Source organism: Aotus nancymaae, unplaced genomic scaffold, assembly GCF_030222135.1.
Source record: "Aotus nancymaae isolate 86718 unplaced genomic scaffold, 86718_ANA_hifiasm-v0.15.2.pri h1tg000064l_0, whole genome shotgun sequence".
Lineage (NCBI taxonomy): Eukaryota > Metazoa > Chordata > Mammalia > Primates > Aotidae > Aotus > Aotus nancymaae.
In genome coordinates, this window is record NW_026988478.1 from 346,300 (window position 1) to 366,056 (window position 19,757).

The 19,757-nt window shown below is 57.3% G+C and overlaps 1 protein-coding gene across 3 annotated transcripts in view; it reads right to left on the minus strand.

Moving 5' to 3' along the window:
- The window catches only part of RASGRF1 (Ras protein specific guanine nucleotide releasing factor 1), a 128,699-nt gene extending 109,638 nt beyond the window's left edge, over positions 1-19,061 (minus strand). For 2 of the 3 annotated variants that reach the window (XM_064366116.1, XM_064366115.1), the window contains exon 1: positions 18,572-19,060. In XM_064366116.1, the coding sequence (XP_064222186.1) occupies positions 18,572-18,847 (276 nt within the window). In that variant the 5' untranslated portion in view covers positions 18,848-19,060. Of the gene's footprint in view, positions 1-18,571 lie in introns of all 3 variants that reach the window. The other variant, XM_064366117.1, reaches the window with a different exon arrangement.
- Positions 19,062-19,757: the final 696 nt, after the last annotated feature.

Here is a 19,757-nt window from a genome sequence, read left to right on the forward strand (position 1 = left end):
CAGCCGTGGGCCACACACCCGATTTTGCCGGAGAAGAGGCAAGACTTGGTGAACCACTTCTAAAGCCCAGGCAGGGCTGCGGAGATGGACGCAGAGCTCCACCTGGGGCCTCCACAGAGATCAAGGATGGGCCTGGAGTTTTCCTAAACCCGAAGTAGGAGATGGATAACCTGATGTGGGTTCCACCCCGAGTCCTAAGATCAATTGAGAAATACTCGCAGCATCGAAATCACTAACAGATCCACAGCGACTCCGAGGGCCTTCCCAGGTGCAGGGAGGGAGCCTTGGCCTCCGGAGGCTTCTACTGGGTTTCAGAGTATCCCTAGACCTGCGAGTCTCCGCCATGGCTGGGAACTGGAGTCTGGCATCCCCAGGCGATTCCGATGGGCAGCTAAGGTCGAGAACTACGCACCAGTCTAGACTTTTGCCTGGCACCTCAGTAGGAAAAGGGATTGATCCATAAACTATACCTGCGCACTACCAGGCCCACAGGCGGGGATTCAGAAATCACACCCGGGGTTGTGCCAGGATCAGACTCACGTGGGTCCATGTCTTTGCTGGAGGAAATGTTCTGGAATTACACCTGTGGCCTCAGCTGGCCTGGAGGTACATGAGCTCCAGCTCATATCTGGCCCCCGTGTGCCCTTCCTCCCTCCTGTCTGACCTGGCTGCAAAATGGTCCCTGCTACCCCGGATCATGCTGGAGCTGGCTCCACCTCCCTCTAGAAGCTGGGGCTGGGGGCTCGAAGCCCCACCTGCTTAGCCTCTCTCTTGCCTCCTGCCTCTCGCAACGGACCGGCAGCCCCTGCAGCCCCTCCACTGAATACAGAACACTGGGCAACCAGCGGCAGTAGGGTGACCGGTTGTCCTGGGTTTGCCTGAGACCAAGGAGTTTCCTGGGGGCGTGGCACTTTCTGTACTAAAACCAAGACCGTCCTGAGCAGACTGGGATGGCTGGTTCCCCTACAGACAGAGGAGCAGTGGAAACCTCCATGGCTGAGCCTGGGTCTGGCGGTGCTGCTCAGAGCTGGGCAGCCTGCACAGCCTTTTCATTTCTCTGAGCGCTGGTTCCTTCCCGGCAAACAGGCCCAACAACACTTGCCTCGGTCAGCTCTACACACGTGGTATCACAGTGAAAATTTCCCACACCTCTTACTCTCTAAGTCATTTCTCATTCATGAATTCAACCAGTATTTTATTCAGCCCCCACTTGAAGCCAGACTCGGTTCACTCTGCGGCCATCAGTGACGACACACATGCCAGCCGCATATGTGATTTGAAGGGCAGGATCGTTCCTCCTAAGAGGTGAGCTGCCAGGGGCTCCCAATAATGCCCCGTCCTGCGCCATCAATGACATTCTCCACTTGTATCATCATGATATTCTGATTATGTTTCCAGCTACAGCCCACAGTCTCAATCCACGCTACACAGGAGTGATGTCTGGGAACTTTTAAAGAGCCACTGTCACTCCAGTCCCTCCTCAGATCCATTTAAACAGAGTGGTGGGCGAGGAGAGGAGGGGAGGTTGCAGGCACTGGTCTTTTTGAAAGCCCCCCACTGGCTGATTACAAGCACCCAGAGCCTGGAACCCCTGAAGGAGGAGCAACGTGGCTGTTGTCATTCTGGAAACGCAGGACTTCTTCCCTGCCCCTCATGCCCTCTCACAGACCCATGGTCCTGCATGCAGCTGCCTGGAGCAGCAGTGGACATGCACCAGGGGTCGCCCGTCTGGGGCTCCTGGGAATATGGCATAGTGGCACAGAGAGACCAGGCTGGTGAGCTGCGTGTGCTGAGCTCTAAGTGAAAGGAAGAGCTAAGAAGGGAACAGAAGGGTCTCAGAGAAAGTAGCAGGAGGTGGTAATGGAACTCAAGGGGTGGGGGCAAGGCCAGGTGGAGGCGGTCCCTGGTTCAGGCCATGGAGACCCAGGCGTGTGTTTTCTCTCTGGGTTCCATTAACTACTGCCGTGTTTCTTCCAGGATAATCCTCTCTTGTTCAAGCTCCTTTGAGCAAAAGGCTCCTGTTCCTTTCAAAGAAATGACTCCTGACCAAGAACTCTCCCTGGAGCCTGGCACCGTGCCTTGGTCGGGGCACAGGGTAGCCCTGGTTGGCTGAATGGGTGACTGGAAGCATTTGTCACCACTGCCCGGGAGTCCAGCTTATTAACTGGCTAATAGCAAAAGCACAAAGCGGGTGGTGTTGAATGTGCTGTGCAGGCATGGGCAGCGGAGCTGGCTGGAAGGGGTTGGGGGGGGTGGCGTTTCATGAAAGCCATCTGTGCCTCTTCAGGGAGAGCCCACAGGGCACAGCACAGTCCTTCCATAAGGAGCCTTTTCTGGAACCCCCATGGAATCTTTTTGTTTTCAATATTTTGGGGAAGATCTATCAATCTTCCATAAAACCAGTGTTCCAGGGCGTCCACTTGGGGCCCTGGGGTTGTGGCCTCTGCCCGGTTTGGAGTCATCAGACCCAGGTTCAAATTTATTATTTATTCTTTAGCCTTGGGGTCTTCAACATGCCTCTTCCCTTCTGTGGACAGTTTCCTCTGTCACAAAACAGGGACAATATTACCCAGCTTACAGGAGCTCCTGGTTTATGAAAAGGCTCCAGTAGTAGTCTTTTGTAAACCACTGGGTTCCTTTGCAAGGTCAAATGATGGGTCTAATGAACCTAGAAACGGCACGTTGATGGAAGACACGCCTGCATGAGCATTCGTGTGCCTGCACACGTACACACAACGCGGGATGCAGACGCCGTCCTGAGGGCGTGGTGGGGAGGGGCCGGAACCAGAATGGTTGTAGGCACACAAGGTCGGTGGGTTATAGGGAGTTAGTGTCTGTGGCATCCTTCACACTCTCTTCAGTTCCTGCTTCTCTCTTATTCCCACTGTGTAACGGGCTGCCAGCTGGACCTGTTTTTCCTCTCTAGCATTTCTGCAATCTGTGCCTTCCCCCGTCCTCACTGCCTTGCCTGCTTCAGGGCTTCATCATGACCCACCTGGACCATCAGACAGTCTGGTCTCCTTGCCCCCTCCAATTCATCCCACCTTTCGGGAGTTCAGACCTGCTGCCTGGGCCTCCGCCACCCTCTGAGAGAAGGGGTGGGGGGTGGGCTCAGGGATGGATGCCCTCACTCTTGGCTGACCCCACCCCTTACTAGGTTCCACTCTGCTGCCCTGGTGAGGCAGGGCCAGCTGTCCCCAACTGGGTCCTGGCTCACCGACCTTTGGGGTCGAGGGCTCAGCTGGCGCTGTGCTCACACCACATGCTGCATCCCAGCGGAAAGAGGGGCTGTGCTAGAGAGCACGTGGTGTGTGTGCACCCAGCCTGGCCCGGGGTCCATCTCCTCTCCTTCCTTCCTTCTATATGGGGACATGCATCTAGGCTCCTCCCAGATCGTCCAGCTCCATTTCCCACCTCCTTCCCAGGGAAGTCACTCTGTCCTGTGACCCTTTCCCACCTCCTTCCCAGGGGAAGTCACTCTGTCCTGTGACCCTTTCCCAACTCCTTCCCAGGGGAGTCACTCTGTCCTGTGACCTTTCCCACCTCCTTCCCAGGGGAAGTCACTCTGTCCTGTGACCCTTTCCCACCTCCTTCCCAGGGGAGTCACTCTGTCCTGTGACCCTTTCCCACCTCCTTCCCAGGGGAGTCACTCTGTCCTGTGACCCTTTCCCACCTCCTTCCCAGGGGAGTCACTCTGTCCTGTGACCCTTTCCCACCTCCTTCCCAGGGGAGTCACTCTGTCCTGTGACCCTTTCCCACCTCCTTCCCAGGGGAGTCACTCTGTCCTGTGACCCTTTCCCACCTCCTTCTCAGGGGAAGTCACTCTGTCCTATGACCCTTTCCCACCTCCTTCCCAGGGGAAGTCACTCTGTCCTGTGACCCTTTCCCACCTCCTTCTCAGGGGAAGTCACTCTGTCCTGTGACCCTTTCCCACCTCCTTCTCAGGGGAAGTCACTCTGTCCTGTGACCCTTTCCCACCTCCTTCCCAGGGAAGTCACTCTGTCCTGTGACCCTTTCTCACCTCCTTCCCAGGGGAAGTCACTCTGTCCTGTGACCCTTTCCCACCTCCTTCCCAGGGGAGTCACTCTGTCCTCTGACCCTTTCCCACCTCCTTCCCAGGGAAGTCACTCTGTCCTGTGACCCTTTCCCACCTCCTTCCCAGGGGAGTCACTCTGTCCTGTGACCCTTTCCCACCTCCTTCCCAGGGAAGTCACTCTGTCCTGTGACCCTTTCCCACCTCCTTCTCAGGGGAAGTCACTCTGTCCTGTGACCCTTTCCCACCTCCTTCTCAGGGGAAGTCACTCTGTCCTGTGACCCTTTCCCACCTCCTTCTCAGGGGAAGTCACTCTGTCCTGTGACCCTTTCCCACCTCCTTCCCAGGGGAAGTCACTCTGTCCTGTGACCCTTTCCCACCTCCTTCTCAGGGGAAGTCACTCTGTCCTATGACCCTTGTAGGCCACCCCAAGAGCATCTTCCAGCCTTTCTCACAGCTGCTGCAATGCAGGACCTGCTTATCAATGCTGGTTCCTCCCAGCCTGGCTGCATGCTCTCCTGCCCCTGTGCACAATCGGGGATTCACTAAACATGGCATTCCCAAGCCGGGGAATACTTCCTGCACTTGTAGGGCCAGCAAAGGCCAATACTTCCACTGAGCAGGAAGACCGTACACAGAACAGGAAGTATCAGCTTCTCCCGTGTCCCCCTGGTTCCCCCACAACAATCCAGAAAGATCTCATCCACCCTGACTACTCATAACCCCTACCTCTCCTGACATGGCTTCACACAGGGTCAGGGCCCCACTTCGTGACCTCCTTCCTAGCTCCAGTTGGTTTATTTCTGCCCAGCTCTGAGTTCTCGAGTCTGAGTCTTCCTGGGTCCTGGTGACTGCCCCGGGACCTCTGCTTTGCCCCCCATCTGAGTGCCTGTCTCAGATCTTTGTCCAGATCACCAGTGTCCTTTAGGGCCTGAACCATGCGTCACTCTGGGCCACAACCCAGCCCAGGACGAGGCCTGTGGCCAGACTGACCTCCTGGGTGCCATGCTACCTGCTTGCTTATCCTCCCTGCCTGGCCTCGCTGGGAGTGCGGAGGAAGAAGGTAAGAGGTCATCTGGGAGGTGACTGCAACCTCCGGGCTTAGAAGCCCTTGAGAGCCGTCCTCTTTCAGAATCAGCCTTGAACGAGGCTGTGCTTGACCCAAGGCCTGGGGGCCCATGCCAGTGTGGCGCTCCACACTTCTGCCTGGGGAAGGGTCTCTGTTTTAATGTGAACTGCCCCAAGGCCTGGGCGCCACGGTTACAGATGAAAGGGGTCCTGGTGGCTGTTGCACTTGGCTGCCTGCACAGACATCGTTTAGTCTGTGATGACACCTCAGCCAGCCTGCCCTCCCCTTTTCAACAGCCCCCTTTCTGGTGCTTGCTGAACGGAGGCACCAGCTTCAGTGTAGATGTGTCTGCCCTTGCCCCGCTGTCAAAAAACTTGGTTGGAAATGGCCCATGTGCAGGGATAGTTACTTATTAACTGCAGCTCCGTTTCTAACAGCAAAAGACTTTACTCAAGTATTCCTCATTCCTGGCCAAAATAAATAAATAAATAAATAAAAACGATACCATGTCCACACCATGCAATCCCATAGAGCCATAAAAAGGTGATCAGCGTACTCAGAGAATTCTCTCCACAGCAGCAGAAGAACCTGGCGCAGGCACTGTGTTCCAATTTATATTACAGTGAAACACACAGGCACGTGGCTGGACAGATGCATACGAAACTGATGCAAGGGCCACCGGGGAAGGGAACAGGGTCACTGCAGGAGCACTGTCACTGTATACTTTTTTGTCTCTTTTGAATGTTGAACTATGGAAACGCATCACCAATCTTAAAATTTAAAATAAAAGAAGGCCATGGCTATCTGAGAGGGTCCAATTGCCCACCCATTCTCCAGCTTCTCCAAACTGCACCTCGTGTTATCTGGACGCCAGGAAACTTCTTCCTGGGACCCCGCCATTTCAGCCTCCTGGACTGTGGTCTCCACTGAGCATGCTCAGCCTCCCCGCAGAGCCAGGAGATGCTGCTCACTGGGGCAGCCACCTCAGGGCTTAGATGCGCCTGTGCCCTGAGGTCACCGTCATTTCCCTGCTGGTCACCCTGTGCAAGCTCCTGGGACACAAGTGCTCTTGACTGAGCGGCTGGGCTTCGTCTTTCTGTGAGGCAATGGCTGTCTCATAACCAGCCCGTTTCCCTCTCGCTCAGGCTATCAGGAAACACTAACGTGATTACTTGCGTCTCCTCACGGGTGCCCCTGCCCCAGTATTGCCTCTTCTCCTGAAACACCAGCCCTTCCCCCCACCCCAATTCCTTGCTGATGTGACCAGAGGTGAAGGAAGCTGGGTCTTCACTAGTGCAGCGAGGGGGCAGGAAGGCCCAGTGAGGGGCAGGAAGGCCCAGCGAGGGGATAGGAAGGCCCAGTGAGGGGCAGGAAGGCCCAGTGAGGGGACAGGGAGGCCCAGCGAGGGGGCAGGGAGGCCCAGCGAGGGGGCGGGGGGGCCCAGCGAGGGGGCAGGAAGGCCCAGAGAGGGGGCAGGGAGGTCCAGCGAGGGGGCAGGTAGGCCCAGCGAGGGGCAGGGAGGCCCAGTGAGGGGCAGGGAGGCCCAGAGAGGGGGCAGGGAGGCCCAGTGAGGGGCAGGGAGGCCCAGTGAGGGGGCAGGTAGGCCCAGTGAGGGGCAGGGAGGCCCAGAGAGGGGGCAGGGAGGTCCAGCGAGGGGGCAGGTAGGCCCAGCGAGGGGCAGGGAGGCCCAGTGAGGGGCAGGGAGGCCCAGAGAGGGGGCAGGGAGGCCCAGTGAGGGGCAGGGAGGCCCAGTGAGGGGGCAGGTAGGCCCAGCGAGGGGCAGGGAGGCCCAGTGAGGGGCAGGGAGGCCCAGAGAGGGGGCAGGGAGGCCCAGTGAGGGGCAGGGAGGCCCAGTGAGGGGCAGGAAGGCCCAGTGAGGGGGCAGGAAGGCCCAGTGAGGGGCAGGGAGGCCCAGTGAGGGGCAGGGAGGCCCAGTGAGGGGCAGGAAGGCCCAGTGAGGGGGCAGGGAGGCCCAGTGAGGGGCAGGGAGGCCCAGTGAGGGGCAGGAAGGCCCAGTGAGGGGCAGGGAGGCCCAGTGAGGGGCAGGAAGGCCCAGTGAGGGGCAGGGAGGCCCAGTGAGGGGCAGGGAGGCCCAGTGAGGGGCAGGAAGGCCCAGTGAGGGGCAGGGAGGCCCAGTGAGGGGCAGGGAGGCCCAGTGAGGGGCAGGGAGGCCCAGTGAGGGGCAGGAAGGCCCAGTGAGGGGGCAGGGAGGCCCAGTGAGGGGCAGGGAGGCCCAGTGAGGGGCAGGGAGGCCCAGTGAGGGGCAGGGAGGCCCAGCGAGGGGGCAGGGAGGCCCAGCGAGGGGCAGGGAGGCCCAGCAAGGGGGCAGGGAGGCCCAGCGAGGGGCAGGAAGACCCAGAGAGGGGGCAGGAAGGCCCAGTGAGGGGCAGGAAGGCCCAGAGAGGGGGCAGGGGGGCCCAGCGAGGGGGCAGGGAGGCCCAGCGAGGGGGCAGGGAGGCCCAGTGAGGGGCAGGAAGGCCCAGAGAGGGGGCGGGGGGCCCAGCGAGGGGGCAGGGAGGCCCAGTGAGGGGCAGGGAGGCCCAGTGAGGGGCAGGGAGGCCCAGTGAGGGGGCAGGTAGGCCCAGCGAGGGGCAGGGAGGCCCAGAGAGGGGGCAGGGAGGCCCAGTGAGGGGCAGGGAGGCCCAGTGAGGGGGCAGGTAGGCCCAGCGAGGGGCAGGGAGGCCCAGTGAGGGGCAGGGAGGCCCAGAGAGGGGGCAGGGAGGCCCAGTGAGGGGCAGGGAGGCCCAGTGAGGGGCAGGAAGGCCCAGTGAGGGGGCAGGAAGGCCCAGTGAGGGGCAGGGAGGCCCAGTGAGGGGCAGGGAGGCCCAGTGAGGGGCAGGAAGGCCCAGTGAGGGGGCAGGGAGGCCCAGTGAGGGGCAGGGAGGCCCAGTGAGGGGCAGGAAGGCCCAGTGAGGGGCAGGGAGGCCCAGTGAGGGGCAGGAAGGCCCAGTGAGGGGCAGGGAGGCCCAGTGAGGGGCAGGAAGGCCCAGTGAGGGGCAGGGAGGCCCAGTGAGGGGCAGGGAGGCCCAGTGAGGGGCAGGGAGGCCCAGTGAGGGGCAGGAAGGCCCAGTGAGGGGGCAGGGAGGCCCAGTGAGGGGCAGGGAGGCCCAGTGAGGGGCAGGGAGGCCCAGTGAGGGGCAGGGAGGCCCAGCGAGGGGGCAGGGAGGCCCAGCGAGGGGCAGGGAGGCCCAGCAAGGGGGCAGGGAGGCCCAGCGAGGGGCAGGAAGACCCAGAGAGGGGGCAGGAAGGCCCAGTGAGGGGCAGGAAGGCCCAGAGAGGGGGCAGGGGGGCCCAGCAAGGGGGCAGGGAGGCCCAGCGAGGGGGCAGGGAGGCCCAGTGAGGGGCAGGAAGGCCCAGAGAGGGGGCGGGGGGGCCCAGCGAGGGGGCAGGGAGGCCCAGTGAGGGGCAGGGAGGCCCAGTGAGGGGCAGGAAGGCCCAGTGAGGGAGGAAAGGGGTGGGAGGGCAGCAGGCTTAGGGCACAGAGAAGCTGGGCAGGCTGAGGACACTACAGGTGACCAGACTCTTCTAAACTATTCCACTAATTTCTTGAGTTTGGCTAAGAGCCCAGGAGGCATCTAAACACAGTTGATTATACTTCACTCATATAGTTAGTTATATTCGATTCTATTTCACTCATGTAAGACCCTGTGAGTTGGATCTTCCTAACGGGAAATGTTCATCTTGATCAGAAATTCTCTAAATTTCTACATGGATGTTTTGAATACCAGCTAAGGTTACCAAAAATTTATTCATTCTTCTAAAACTGATTTGGAAAAGACTTTATTTTAAGATCTGAGTCGGATTTTTCCAGCTTGAAAAAAAAGTTCAACTAGGAAGTACCTTTTGGAAAATAATTAACTCATGTTTCAGGGGAAAGAAATTGCACTAGCCCGGATGCATTAGTAACATCTAGTCTTTAGAGTATAAATTACCTCATTTAACAACTGGCCTGAATGTCCACTGACCTCACCCACCTAGAACCAGGAGGCGTGGTGCCGATTCTGACTCTGACATTTAACAGTGAGACCTCAGTGCCTGGCACAAAACAGACACTCACTAGGTATTTGTGGAGAGCATGAACGCTGTCTATTCAAGCTTCATCTGTCAAATCAGGACTGTGCCTCTCTTATGTACAACCTCAGTCACTCCAGGGTCCGATGGAGGATGAATGAAATGCTGATTGTGAAAAAGACTTCGCAATCTGAAAAGGTGCTTTATCTGAGTGCATGGCTTGCTGGGAAGGTGTGGAGACAGCACTTGAAGCTTTCACGGGATGAGAATTTGACATTCCCACTGCTGCCCCAAGCCCAGGGTGCGGGAAGTCTCAGAGGGCACAGGGCTGCTTAGTCTCAGGTTCCTGAGCTCTGGATGGCTTTAGGGGCCCAGCACTACAGGCTTCAGTGGCTGAGTCACAGGCTGGGATGGGAGTGGAGGGGACACCTTTAGTGCTCATGGCACTTCCCGAATTCAGGCCTTTGAGACTGCTGGGTTCTGCAGCCTTCTAACTGGCTTCCTGCCTCCAGATCGGTTTCGTCCTCTTCATTCTCACTCTGCGGTGATCTTCCTAACAACAGATCGAAGCTGCCCCTTTTCTCTCTCGGAGCCCTGCACTGGTTCTGCACTGGGCCAGGGAAGACCTGAGCTTTGTGACATAGCACACATGTCTTCAGGGCAGCTTTGGTGTCCCCTGCAAAGTATAGGTCCCTAATCACCCCCCTGCCCCCTTCCAGGGCTGAGGGGAGTGCCCTCACTGGACTCGCATAACCCCCACCCCTCCTTGGCTCTCCTGTGTGCCAGCAGGGATCACACTGCATTGTCACTGTGTGTTCACAGGCTGTCCCCTCACTGGACAGTGAGCCCCTCCAGGGAAGGCCCCTGCTGTTCGTCCCATCCTCCCAGTGCCAGGAAGGCATGGGCCCGGCTCCTCGAAGGTCCTTGTAATTCTCAGTTGAGTGAAGGTTGTCAATGGAGTGTTAACATCTCAGGAGGACGCTTGAGCCTTTAAAATCCTCTCCCTTGTTAATTCCAGGGAAGCCTAGTGGCCAAAATGCTTCTGTGACACTTGGTCAAGAATGAAAGAGTCACTGAGCTTCATGAAAGGAGGGCAGGCCAGGCAAGGATCCTGCCCCCGTAAACTCGGAGCTTATTCTCACACCACACCCTCTACGCGTCCTCATGAAACCACCATAACACCTGTCTTCAGCTACGGCGTGTCCCTGATGATCAGATTTGCATTTGAGAAAGATCACCCTGACTGCAGAGAGGCCGAGGACTGGGGGTGGGGAACACCGCGTGTGAGGAACACTTGAAACCGTTAGCACCGTATTATTCTCTCAACCTTACTGGCGCTCTGTGTCCAGGCACACAGTAGGTCTGCCCTTCCGCACCTCTTCTGAAATGAAGCCAGGTGACTCACCCTGTCTAGTGAACTGTGCTCAGAGTGGACCCCTTCTGGGAAATGCCAAGGAGAGCTCTGTCACCCTCCCTCCCCTCCGTGGAGGGGACCGTGGAGGCTGGCGTCAGGACCAAGCCTCTACCAGCCCAGGTCCCTGAGTGACCATCATGAGCAGTGGCCTCCTGCCAGCCACATGGGGCATAGCCCACAAGCAGGAGTTGAGTCTTAGTTGTGCTGATGGAGGTCTGGGGGTTGTTTGTTACTGCAGCACAACCCAGCCTACCCTGACCAACACACCAGTTAGGAGGCGGCTGCGGAAGATGAGACCAGGTGAGAGGTGATGCCGACCTGGACCAGAGTGGGAAGGAAGAGAGGGACAGGGGGCACAGCTCTGAGAGATAGACCCAGGAGGGAAATCTAACAGGGCTTGGCGATGGTTTGGCCACAGGCATGGAAGAAGCTCCTGCAGCAATCATCTGTCCTTTCATAGGGGCTTCCATGCTCAGACCTTTCCAGGAACACAGACTCTCTGAGCTAAGATTTCCATCTATTTTCATACACAGGGTCAGGGCTCAGTGTGACTTGCTTCCAACCTGTGACAGATCACAGGGACCTGGGTCACTGCTATAGTGAGGAACAGTCTCGTCACAAAGGTGGAAATTGAAGCCCCGGCTGCTGTAATTTACTGGTAACACCTATCGTGCTGTGCTACGGCTTTCTAAGCAGCATCGACTTTAACACAGAGATGGGGAAACTGAGGCTCAGAGAGCTTAAAAGCCTTCCCAAGCCAGGAGGTAGCAGAGCCGAGACTCAGGGCCAGGATTTAACGCCAGGTCTCCATGGTTGGAAACCCTCAGTGCTGCCTCACCATCGGGGTAAAATAACTGCTCGGCGAAGGAGGCTGGAGGCTGGAAATGAAGGCTGTGTGTGTGAGGGGCTGCACTCTCCTCTGAGTCGGGGACAGAGAGTGGGGGTGTCCACACCTCCCAGCTGCTCCCTGCACGACAGTCGCCCTCACGGAAGTGTCTGGGCGTTGGCAGAGTTCCGGACCTCTCTCAAGTCCACGCGTCACTAGTGCTCCTGCATAAACATCAGGGGGCTGAGTCACGCGGGCACTGGCTCCATGCTCCCACGGATTCCAGGGAAACCGGACTGTGGGGCATGGAAGCCTGCCTTGGTGCACTTCCCATCAACGCTCAGGGGATTCGGAGTTGCACGGTTCCCACCCAAGCAGAAACAAAAGCCGCCTTCACAAAAGTCACTGGCGCGACTGTGACATATTTTCACCTGCTGTTAATTCTCTTTCTTTCTCTGTGTATTTTGGCAATAGACAGCAAGAAATAACAGTCCCCAGCCAGTCTCTATGCTGTGTTTGTGGATGAAGATCTCAGGTTTTAGAATCAGGAAGACCTCCCAGGTTCATGGGCAGCTTCTCCACGCGCATGCTCTGTGACTTTAACAACTGACTTAACGTCTCTGAGCCTCAGTTTTGTCATCTGGAAAATGGGTAAATAGTGATAACCTCACAGGGCTGTTGGAATAATGAAGGGAAGAGCTATATGTGAAGCATGCACACTCTGGTGCCTGACACATAGTAGGTGCTCAATCCATGGTATTTATTTTGATTCGGTATTTTTGATCTGGCATTTGGAAACATCCTGCCACAAAATTATATACATTTAAATCTGCATTCATAGCATGGCAGAGTTGGAGAGTTGAAGGGCATTTAGCAATAACTCATGGTGAAGGTCAAGCTTTTAAAGCGTTAGTAAAGATGAAATCTCATGTGGAAACCTAATATATAAGACAGTTAAAAATGGGACTGCTCTGATTGATGTGGGAGTGCGGCCCCCAAGGCTCCTCAGAACGAGGCAGAAAAACATCGATTAAGGCAGGTCAAGGATTTGGTCACAGTGACCCAGTGGGAGAGGAGGGTCAAACCCTGCTTCTCCTGAGCAGCTTGGGCAAGTCCTATGAAGGAGGTGTCATGGCACCTGCCTGGCAGTGTTGAAAACTGAAATCCTACTGTGGACAAACCACCAAAGTCAACTTCCCACTGCTGGCTGCTTGCTCTTGGAGAAGTACGAGCAAAGGCTGACCAGCCAGGCCAGGCTGCGAAGGCGCTGAGTGCAGGCGGACCCCAAAGCGACCTCGTGAGGCTCTGCCCAGCTGGCACTATCCTCAGTCAGCCTGCGTGCCCCCTCTGTGCACCTGGCAGCTCTGGACAACAGGGCCGCCACCCGCCAAGCCTCCACACAGGCCCTTTTGTTCAGACCACACCCTCAGCACACACCACCCACTGTTCTCCTTGTGGGGCTCTGCTAGGTTCTGTAATAAGTGTCCTCACCATTCCGGATGGTGGCGTGTGTGTGTGTGTGGCGGGGGGGTGGGGAGGATTAAAGCCCTTTTCTGCCCTCAAGCTTCTTCTTCTTCTTTTTTTTTTTTTTTTTTGAGACGGAGTTTCGCTCTTGTTACCCAGGCTGGAGTGCAATGGTGCGATCTCGGCTCACCGCAACCTCCGCCTCCTGGGTTCAGGCAATTCTCCTGCCTCAGCCTCCTGAGTAGCTGGGATTACAGGCACGCGCCACCGTGCCCAGCTAATTTTTTGTATTTTTAGTAGAGACGGGGTTTCACCATGTTGACCAGGATGGTCTCGATCTCTTGACCTCGTGATCCACCCGCCTCGGCCTCCCAAAGTGCTGGGATTACAGGCGTGAGCCACGGCGCCCGGCCGCCTTCAGGCTTCTTAAATGTGACCTCCCTGAGATTAAATGTGATGAGATCACTGCCACTCATCCTCTTCCACTGCCTGCAAACCTGCTCATCTTCAGCTCTCCCCTCTCTATGGGTGACATGCATCTGCTTGGTGGCCTCAGGCAGAACCGCGGACGTCAGGTTTGATCCCGTCTTTTCTGTTACAACCAGTGGGCTGGCAGGTCTTGCCAATTTTCTACCTGAGTCTCTCTTGGTGAAGATTTTTTTAATCATAAAGACCCTTCCACATTTCTCACCCGGACTCTGGGTTCCAGCAGCCCCTGATTAGTCTCCTGCCTCCTGCTCTCCTGGCACTGACATTCTAGTGGGGAAAAGGATGGTTCGCATCCAGCCAAATACATGAAGTAATCACAGACTGTGATCAGCCGTATGAATGAAGAGTCCAGTGCTGTAAATGCACGTGACGCAGAGCGACTTTGAGGCTAAGACCTGCAGGAGAAGAAGGAGCTGCTCCTTCTAAGGGCACGGTGGGTGGGAGATCATTGCAGTTGGAGGCAGCGGCTTCTGCCACAGCCTTGAGATAGAAAAGGTGAGGCAAATGCAGGACTGAAAGACGGTGGCCTGAGCAGGATGAGGAAGGGGGAGAACGGGACCGGTGGCACTGGGTTAGACGGGCCAGCAAAGGGTGGATCTCACTGGGTACTCCAGGTCATGGTCGGGCATTTGAACGTTTTTCTAAAGGCGATGGAAGCCACTGAAGCTTTCACTGGCTTGGTTCCATGATCTGATTTGCATTTTAAAAGATCACTTGCTTGCTGTGTGGAGCGGGGAACTGGAGTGGGGCGAGGTGGGATAAGGATGAGGCTATTCAATTAGTCTCAAGCAGGGTTCCATGAGCTCCCGGACCAAGGCAAGGCAGGGAGACAGTCCCAGGCTCTCCGCGGGGGAGAAGTCCCAGCACTTGGTGACTACTGTGCGAGAGTCTTGAGGAGAGAGGTGAGCTCCCTACTGAACTGTGAGTGTTTTGAAGACAAGAATTAAGTTTTATTTTTCTCTGTGTCTGCGGGACCCAGCACAGGCCTGGCACTGAGGGCCAAAATGTCTGCTGCATAAATAAACAACGTGGAATTTTAGTTCAGGCTTGTATATGTACAGTTTCTGATCCTCATCACACTGTCACCAAGCACAGGGGCAAGGAGCCAATACGCCCTTGCCCCACTCCAGGCATAATTACTGTGCCTCTTCAACTCCATTCCAACTCTAGGGACATGTGGGGGATGGGGTGGGAGATGTGTACATGGCGGAGTTGATCCTGTGGTCCCCACACCTGCTAGAGTTGGGCGTGGTCTGGAACTGTGGGGTAGCCTCGCTGGTCTCCCAGAGGTGCCAGCATCTTACAGTCTGCACTGTTGGCACCATACCTATGCCAGCGTCCCAGGGTTCTGTGTCTAAGGGCTGCTGCTTTTAGAGCAACGTTATGTTTCTACATCCGGCTTTTCATTTTTCTGACTGGCTGAGATGTTGAATGGGCTATAACTCCGAGGAGGGTGGCTTTGTGGTGACAACAGAATAGCTACAGAGTGAGAAAGCCAGAGAACACGTCTCATCTCCGCCATTGACTTGCTGGGTGGCCATAGATGAAATTGTTTCCTCGTCTGTGAAATGAGCGTACTCATTAACCTCAGGGCTGTTGTTGATCTGAATCTGCCGGACCAATCAGTAATGTGTCTGGTGCATGTGGACCGGGAGTGGGGCTTTGTCTTGTTTCTAGGGAAGGGCACAAAGTGGGCAGACAACGGGTACCAAGAGCCCTCCAGGTTCCGGGCCTGACACCAACATCGCATTCTGAGGTTCTGGCTGCAAGGGTTTGTCTGAATCTCTTCTGTGCTAAGAGAATCAGGAAGAGCCTGATGCCCACTTTTTGACCCTTCCTGGTTGGGGAGAGTGAAAGGTTTGGCTGGGTGCCTTACTGAGAAGCTGGGGCTGGATGTTCTATTTCAGGGAGCTTGGAATGAGAGTGGGAAAGGCCAGAAGAAGTGTATGGAACACCAAGGGCCAACCTCTAGGGAGGCCGAACCCAAGCTCTAAGTCAATGGCACCTGGGCTTTCGTTGTGTGGGCTACAGGGCTGGGAGCAGAGGAGGTCAGGACTGAGTAAAAGGCCCAGGCCAGGGAGGTGTCTTGCAGCTGCCAGATGAAATGGGGGGCATGGCTGTGCCAATCTGACTTCACGAGGCCTCGGGATCCCAGGCTAGAGTTCCCGGACATTGAAGCTGCATCCGATGCAGTTGGAGCAGCCTGGATGCAGCCAGATGAGACTGCACAATGTCAGGACGGGCCTGGGGCTAGTGCCAGGGCTCCCAGAGCACCTTGCATGTCCCGCTATTAGAGCATCTTCACAGAGTGAGGCGCTCACCCTTATCTATGTCTGTCTTCCTCAAGGGCTCATGGCCTGTCACAATCAGCTTCTAGGCTGAGGACATAAAATATGGAATTAGCATATGATAGGCTAACAAGTCCAGCTCAATATGCATTTCCTGTGCAGCTACTATGTGCATGGTCTGACTCTGCCCTGGCCACTTAGGGGTTCCCAGCCAAGACTTGGTTTCTATCCCTTCAAAAACCCTTCCTGGCCCTTCAGGGAGGAAGCTGTCTGCTTGGACGTTGGTAAAAATGGCATCCTGCTGAAAGTAATTATTTATCAGATAGCAGCTAGTCTAGTTAAACAGAAGGCTTTGTAGAGGCCTCTCTACTCAGGTGCTCTGTCCATGCCAAGCAGATTGAATCAAAGCTTCTCGTAGGCTCAGACCTAGTCACAGAATGGCCTGGAGTTGGGCCCATCATACTGGCCTCTGTGGCTTATGCCATGGGGCACCCAAGTCAAAGAGAAACATGAAGCGACTGCTGGCACATCAGTTTTGCTCAAAGATGATGAAAGAAACAGTGATGGGTTTTTGTACATCAAGTGCAGCCTGACGGAGCAGGATTTGGTTTTCCATAGGAGCCAAGCTTGGTCTAGAGTCAAATGGAACATATATTAACATATGTGATTAGAGTATGAGTCTTTAAGAAAAATTTGCGCCAGACCATTCATCTGCTACTTCTAACCCTGTCTTGTTCTCTTGTGCCAGGAGGGCTGCTCTTGTGAACACACCTGAGGATCTCTGACTGGTAGTGTTCCAGAAAAACGATTCTGAACATGGGTGCATCTCATATCAAGTAGTTTACGCTCATTCCTCCCGTGATCTGCTGCTGGCATGATTCGATACCCGAGCCAAGAGGCGGGCGATCTGAAATCAATGTAGGGTTTCCTTTTCAGGAATTCTTAGGCATTGGATGAATTCTAGGTCTGATTCTAGGTCTCTCAGTTTCTTGGTCTGTAAAATGGGAAGGCTGTATCCTCGAGGTCCTGTTTAACGTTAACCTCTGGTGACCTGAATAGCTCTGTCCAGGTGGGCACAACTCAGATTCAACTACGATTCATCTAGATCCAACTAAAATGTATTGGGAGCATATTTTCATATACACTATTTAATGTAGGGCTCTCAAAACCCCAGAAAGGTGGGCGTTACCATCTTCATTTTGTAGATTACCAAATGGAAACTCAGAGAAGTTCAGCAAGTTAAGAGAAGTCACACAGCTAGGAAGTCATAGAGCTGAGATTCAGTCTCAGGCCTGTCTGTTTTCACGTCCAGGGGGCTGAGAACAGATCATATGAGCCCATAGCAACTTGGCTTCCGCCACCCCTCCCTTCCTGCCTACCTAGGAGCTCAGCTCTGGGATCTAGTGGGTTGAAGGATGGAGGGGGTTCTGGCTGGGGCTGGAGGCTGCAGGCCCCTGGTAGGTACGGTGGACACGCCTGGAGAGTAGCAGGTTCTAAAGGGCTGAGAGCAAATTCACTAGCCTGGCCTGGCTCTGGCTCTCGCACAGGAGTCCCCCAGGCTCCATTTGAGCTTTAAGCTTAAGGAGCTGCCTGCCCTTTGCTCTTCTTTCCATCTGGGAGCCCCTGCCTACCACGAGGCTTGTCATCCCAGGGACGCACCCTCAGAAATTCCTGTCCACACTTCCCAGTCCTCAGAAACCATCTCCTGACCCCAACTGACTGATGTAAGGGAAGGAAAAGGTGTGCTACAGAGACCGAGCTCAGATCCGTGTCCTGACAATTGGGAGGAAGACTTCAAGCGACGCTTTTATTTCAACCAATTTAATCGCCACTGGTCTGCGTCTTCATGCAGCGATGGCTTTTGAGATACCGGTTGTCTTTTCAGAACCTTGGGACGGCCTCAACTACTTGCACGACGCTGGGCAAGTGAATTTCTCTCTCTGGGCCTCAGCGTCCCCATCTAAGCAATCGCCAGCCGGTTGGGCCCTATGGATGTCAGGTCCCTGCCGGTAGTGGCATTTTAGGATCCACAGTCATGTCATCTGCTTTACCTTCCTAGAGGCAAGCGCTGGACCAGACGCTTTTGGAAGGCGCACTAAGCTTAAAGGTGGCTCTCTTTGCAGGCGCCCCTCCGCCCTTCACGCCAGAGGCTCACCCCCACCCGGCCAGAGGTCCCTGTCAGATCCAGACCTGGCGCTTTAGCCTTGCAGCTCAGGGAACCAGAGCGCAGCGCTATAGCCGCGACTGCGGCGGCGGCGCAGGGGGCGGGGGAGGAGAGAAGCGCCCACTTGTCCCGCGGCCTCCGCGGCAGCCCTGGCCCCAGCCCCAGCGCATCAGAGCGGTCCTTGGAATCTCTGGGCTTGTTGCTCCGGCGGCCGCGGGCTGGGAGCCCACCACTGCTCCATGGTACCGAACCGAACTGTGCAGCCCCGCAACCCCCGCCCAACTCCGCGGAGCTAGCGCAGGCTGCGGGCCCTCAGCTGCGGCGAGGCAAGGACGGCCCTCAGCTGGCCGCGCTCGGACGCCTCCGTCTTGCCCTTCCCGTGCCTAAGCGCGGGGAATTACGCGTTCCCGGAGTGGGACAGACGATGGGGCTATTAGGGCTGGGCGGTGGGAGTGGGGGTTGGGAACACCATTTTTGGCTGGACGCGTGTCCAGATTCTTCGTCTCTGTCTGGTCCTTCGGACCTCATCTTCCTCTGCCTCTCCAGGTGTCGGCCCCTCTGTACCCGCCTCCCACGGGGCTCGTCCGGCGAAGGGCAGCCGCAGCCCACATCTACTCCCTGCCCTCAGTCCCTGCCCCCTCTGCCCGCCGCAGTCACTCGCCCGGCTGGGAGCAAGCCTCCCCTCTCGCTGAGGGCGCGGGAGCGCCTAGGGTGCCAAGGCCAGAGGGGCCAAAGTTCGAGCTCCGCCGGCCGGCTGAGCCCCCAGGGCCGTGGCCGGGACGCGGGGAGGTCAGGACGCGGCGCTCGCCTCACCTGTTTCTCCAGCGGCTCCTTGGCCGACAGCGCCGGCTTGGGGGAGGGCGCGCGGTCGCAGACGCAGCCCTCGAGCAGGTAAAGCCCCGAGGGCCGCGAGCTCGAGTCGCTCTCGAAGTAGAAGAGCAGGTTCTGCAGCAGCGCGAACCACTTGGTTTGCCATTTTGTGTTGTCCGAACTCCGCTTGCTCAGGTAGCCTTTGCGCGTGCCGTCCTTGCGCGCCAGCAGTCCCAGGGACGCGACGTGGCCATCGTTCAGCCGGATCCCCTTCTGCATGGTGCTCAGAGGCCAGCGACACCCCACGCGCTTACATCTTCTCCGCACAGCAGCCCCCCGTCCGTGCGCGCCGCGCGCTGCCTCTCTCTGGCGCTCGCTCGCTCGCTCCCTCTCGCTCTCCCCTCCCCCAAAATATCTACACTCCGGGATCTGGCGCCGAGCCGCGGCTTCTTGAACCCAGCTGTGCCGTTCCCCGCTGGAACCTCTTCTCCGCTCCGCAGAGCCCCGGGAGACGCCGCCCGACCCTCCTCCCGCGCCGGGCAAACTGAGGGACTGGCGACCTGCGCGCTGGCGAGGGGCAGGCGGAGTCATGTGACGCGGATCCCTCGAAGAGCGCGTTTCAGCAGCGCGGACAGGGACACACGCACGCAGCCCCGCCGAGGCGCAGAGCCGCGCGCAGGCTGCACCTTGGCGCCTCCTCCCCCGCCCCAGACACACGCGCACGCACAGACCCTGCCCGCCCTCCCGCATCTCCCCTTCTCTCCCGCGGGTGTCAAAAAGCAAATCGGATCAATTTTCGTTTAACCCAGTGCGACCCCGCAGGCTCGCCACCCCGGGAGTTCGCGTCTTTGCGCCGCCGCGGCGCACCGTGCACCCGGGGTTAAGTGCCCGCCGTCCTGTCCTCCCCCAGAGGCTCCCCCGCCCCGGCCTCTGTTTCCAACGCGAGGTGGAAGGAGGAGGGTGGGCGGGCGAAACGGAGGGCGAGGGCGCCCAGTCCTCGCCCTGGCACAGTCCGCGGGTCACGCAGAGCCCCGGCCTCCCGCCCGCTCCCGCCGCTTCCCAGCTACCCGAGGGCAGGGCGGGGTAGCCGGGGTGGGGGGCGGCCGACGAACGGCGGCTACTTTATTCTATTTTGAGAGTTGCCCTGATCGCCGGCGCCGCCCCCGCCCCTGCACCCTGAGGTCTGCCT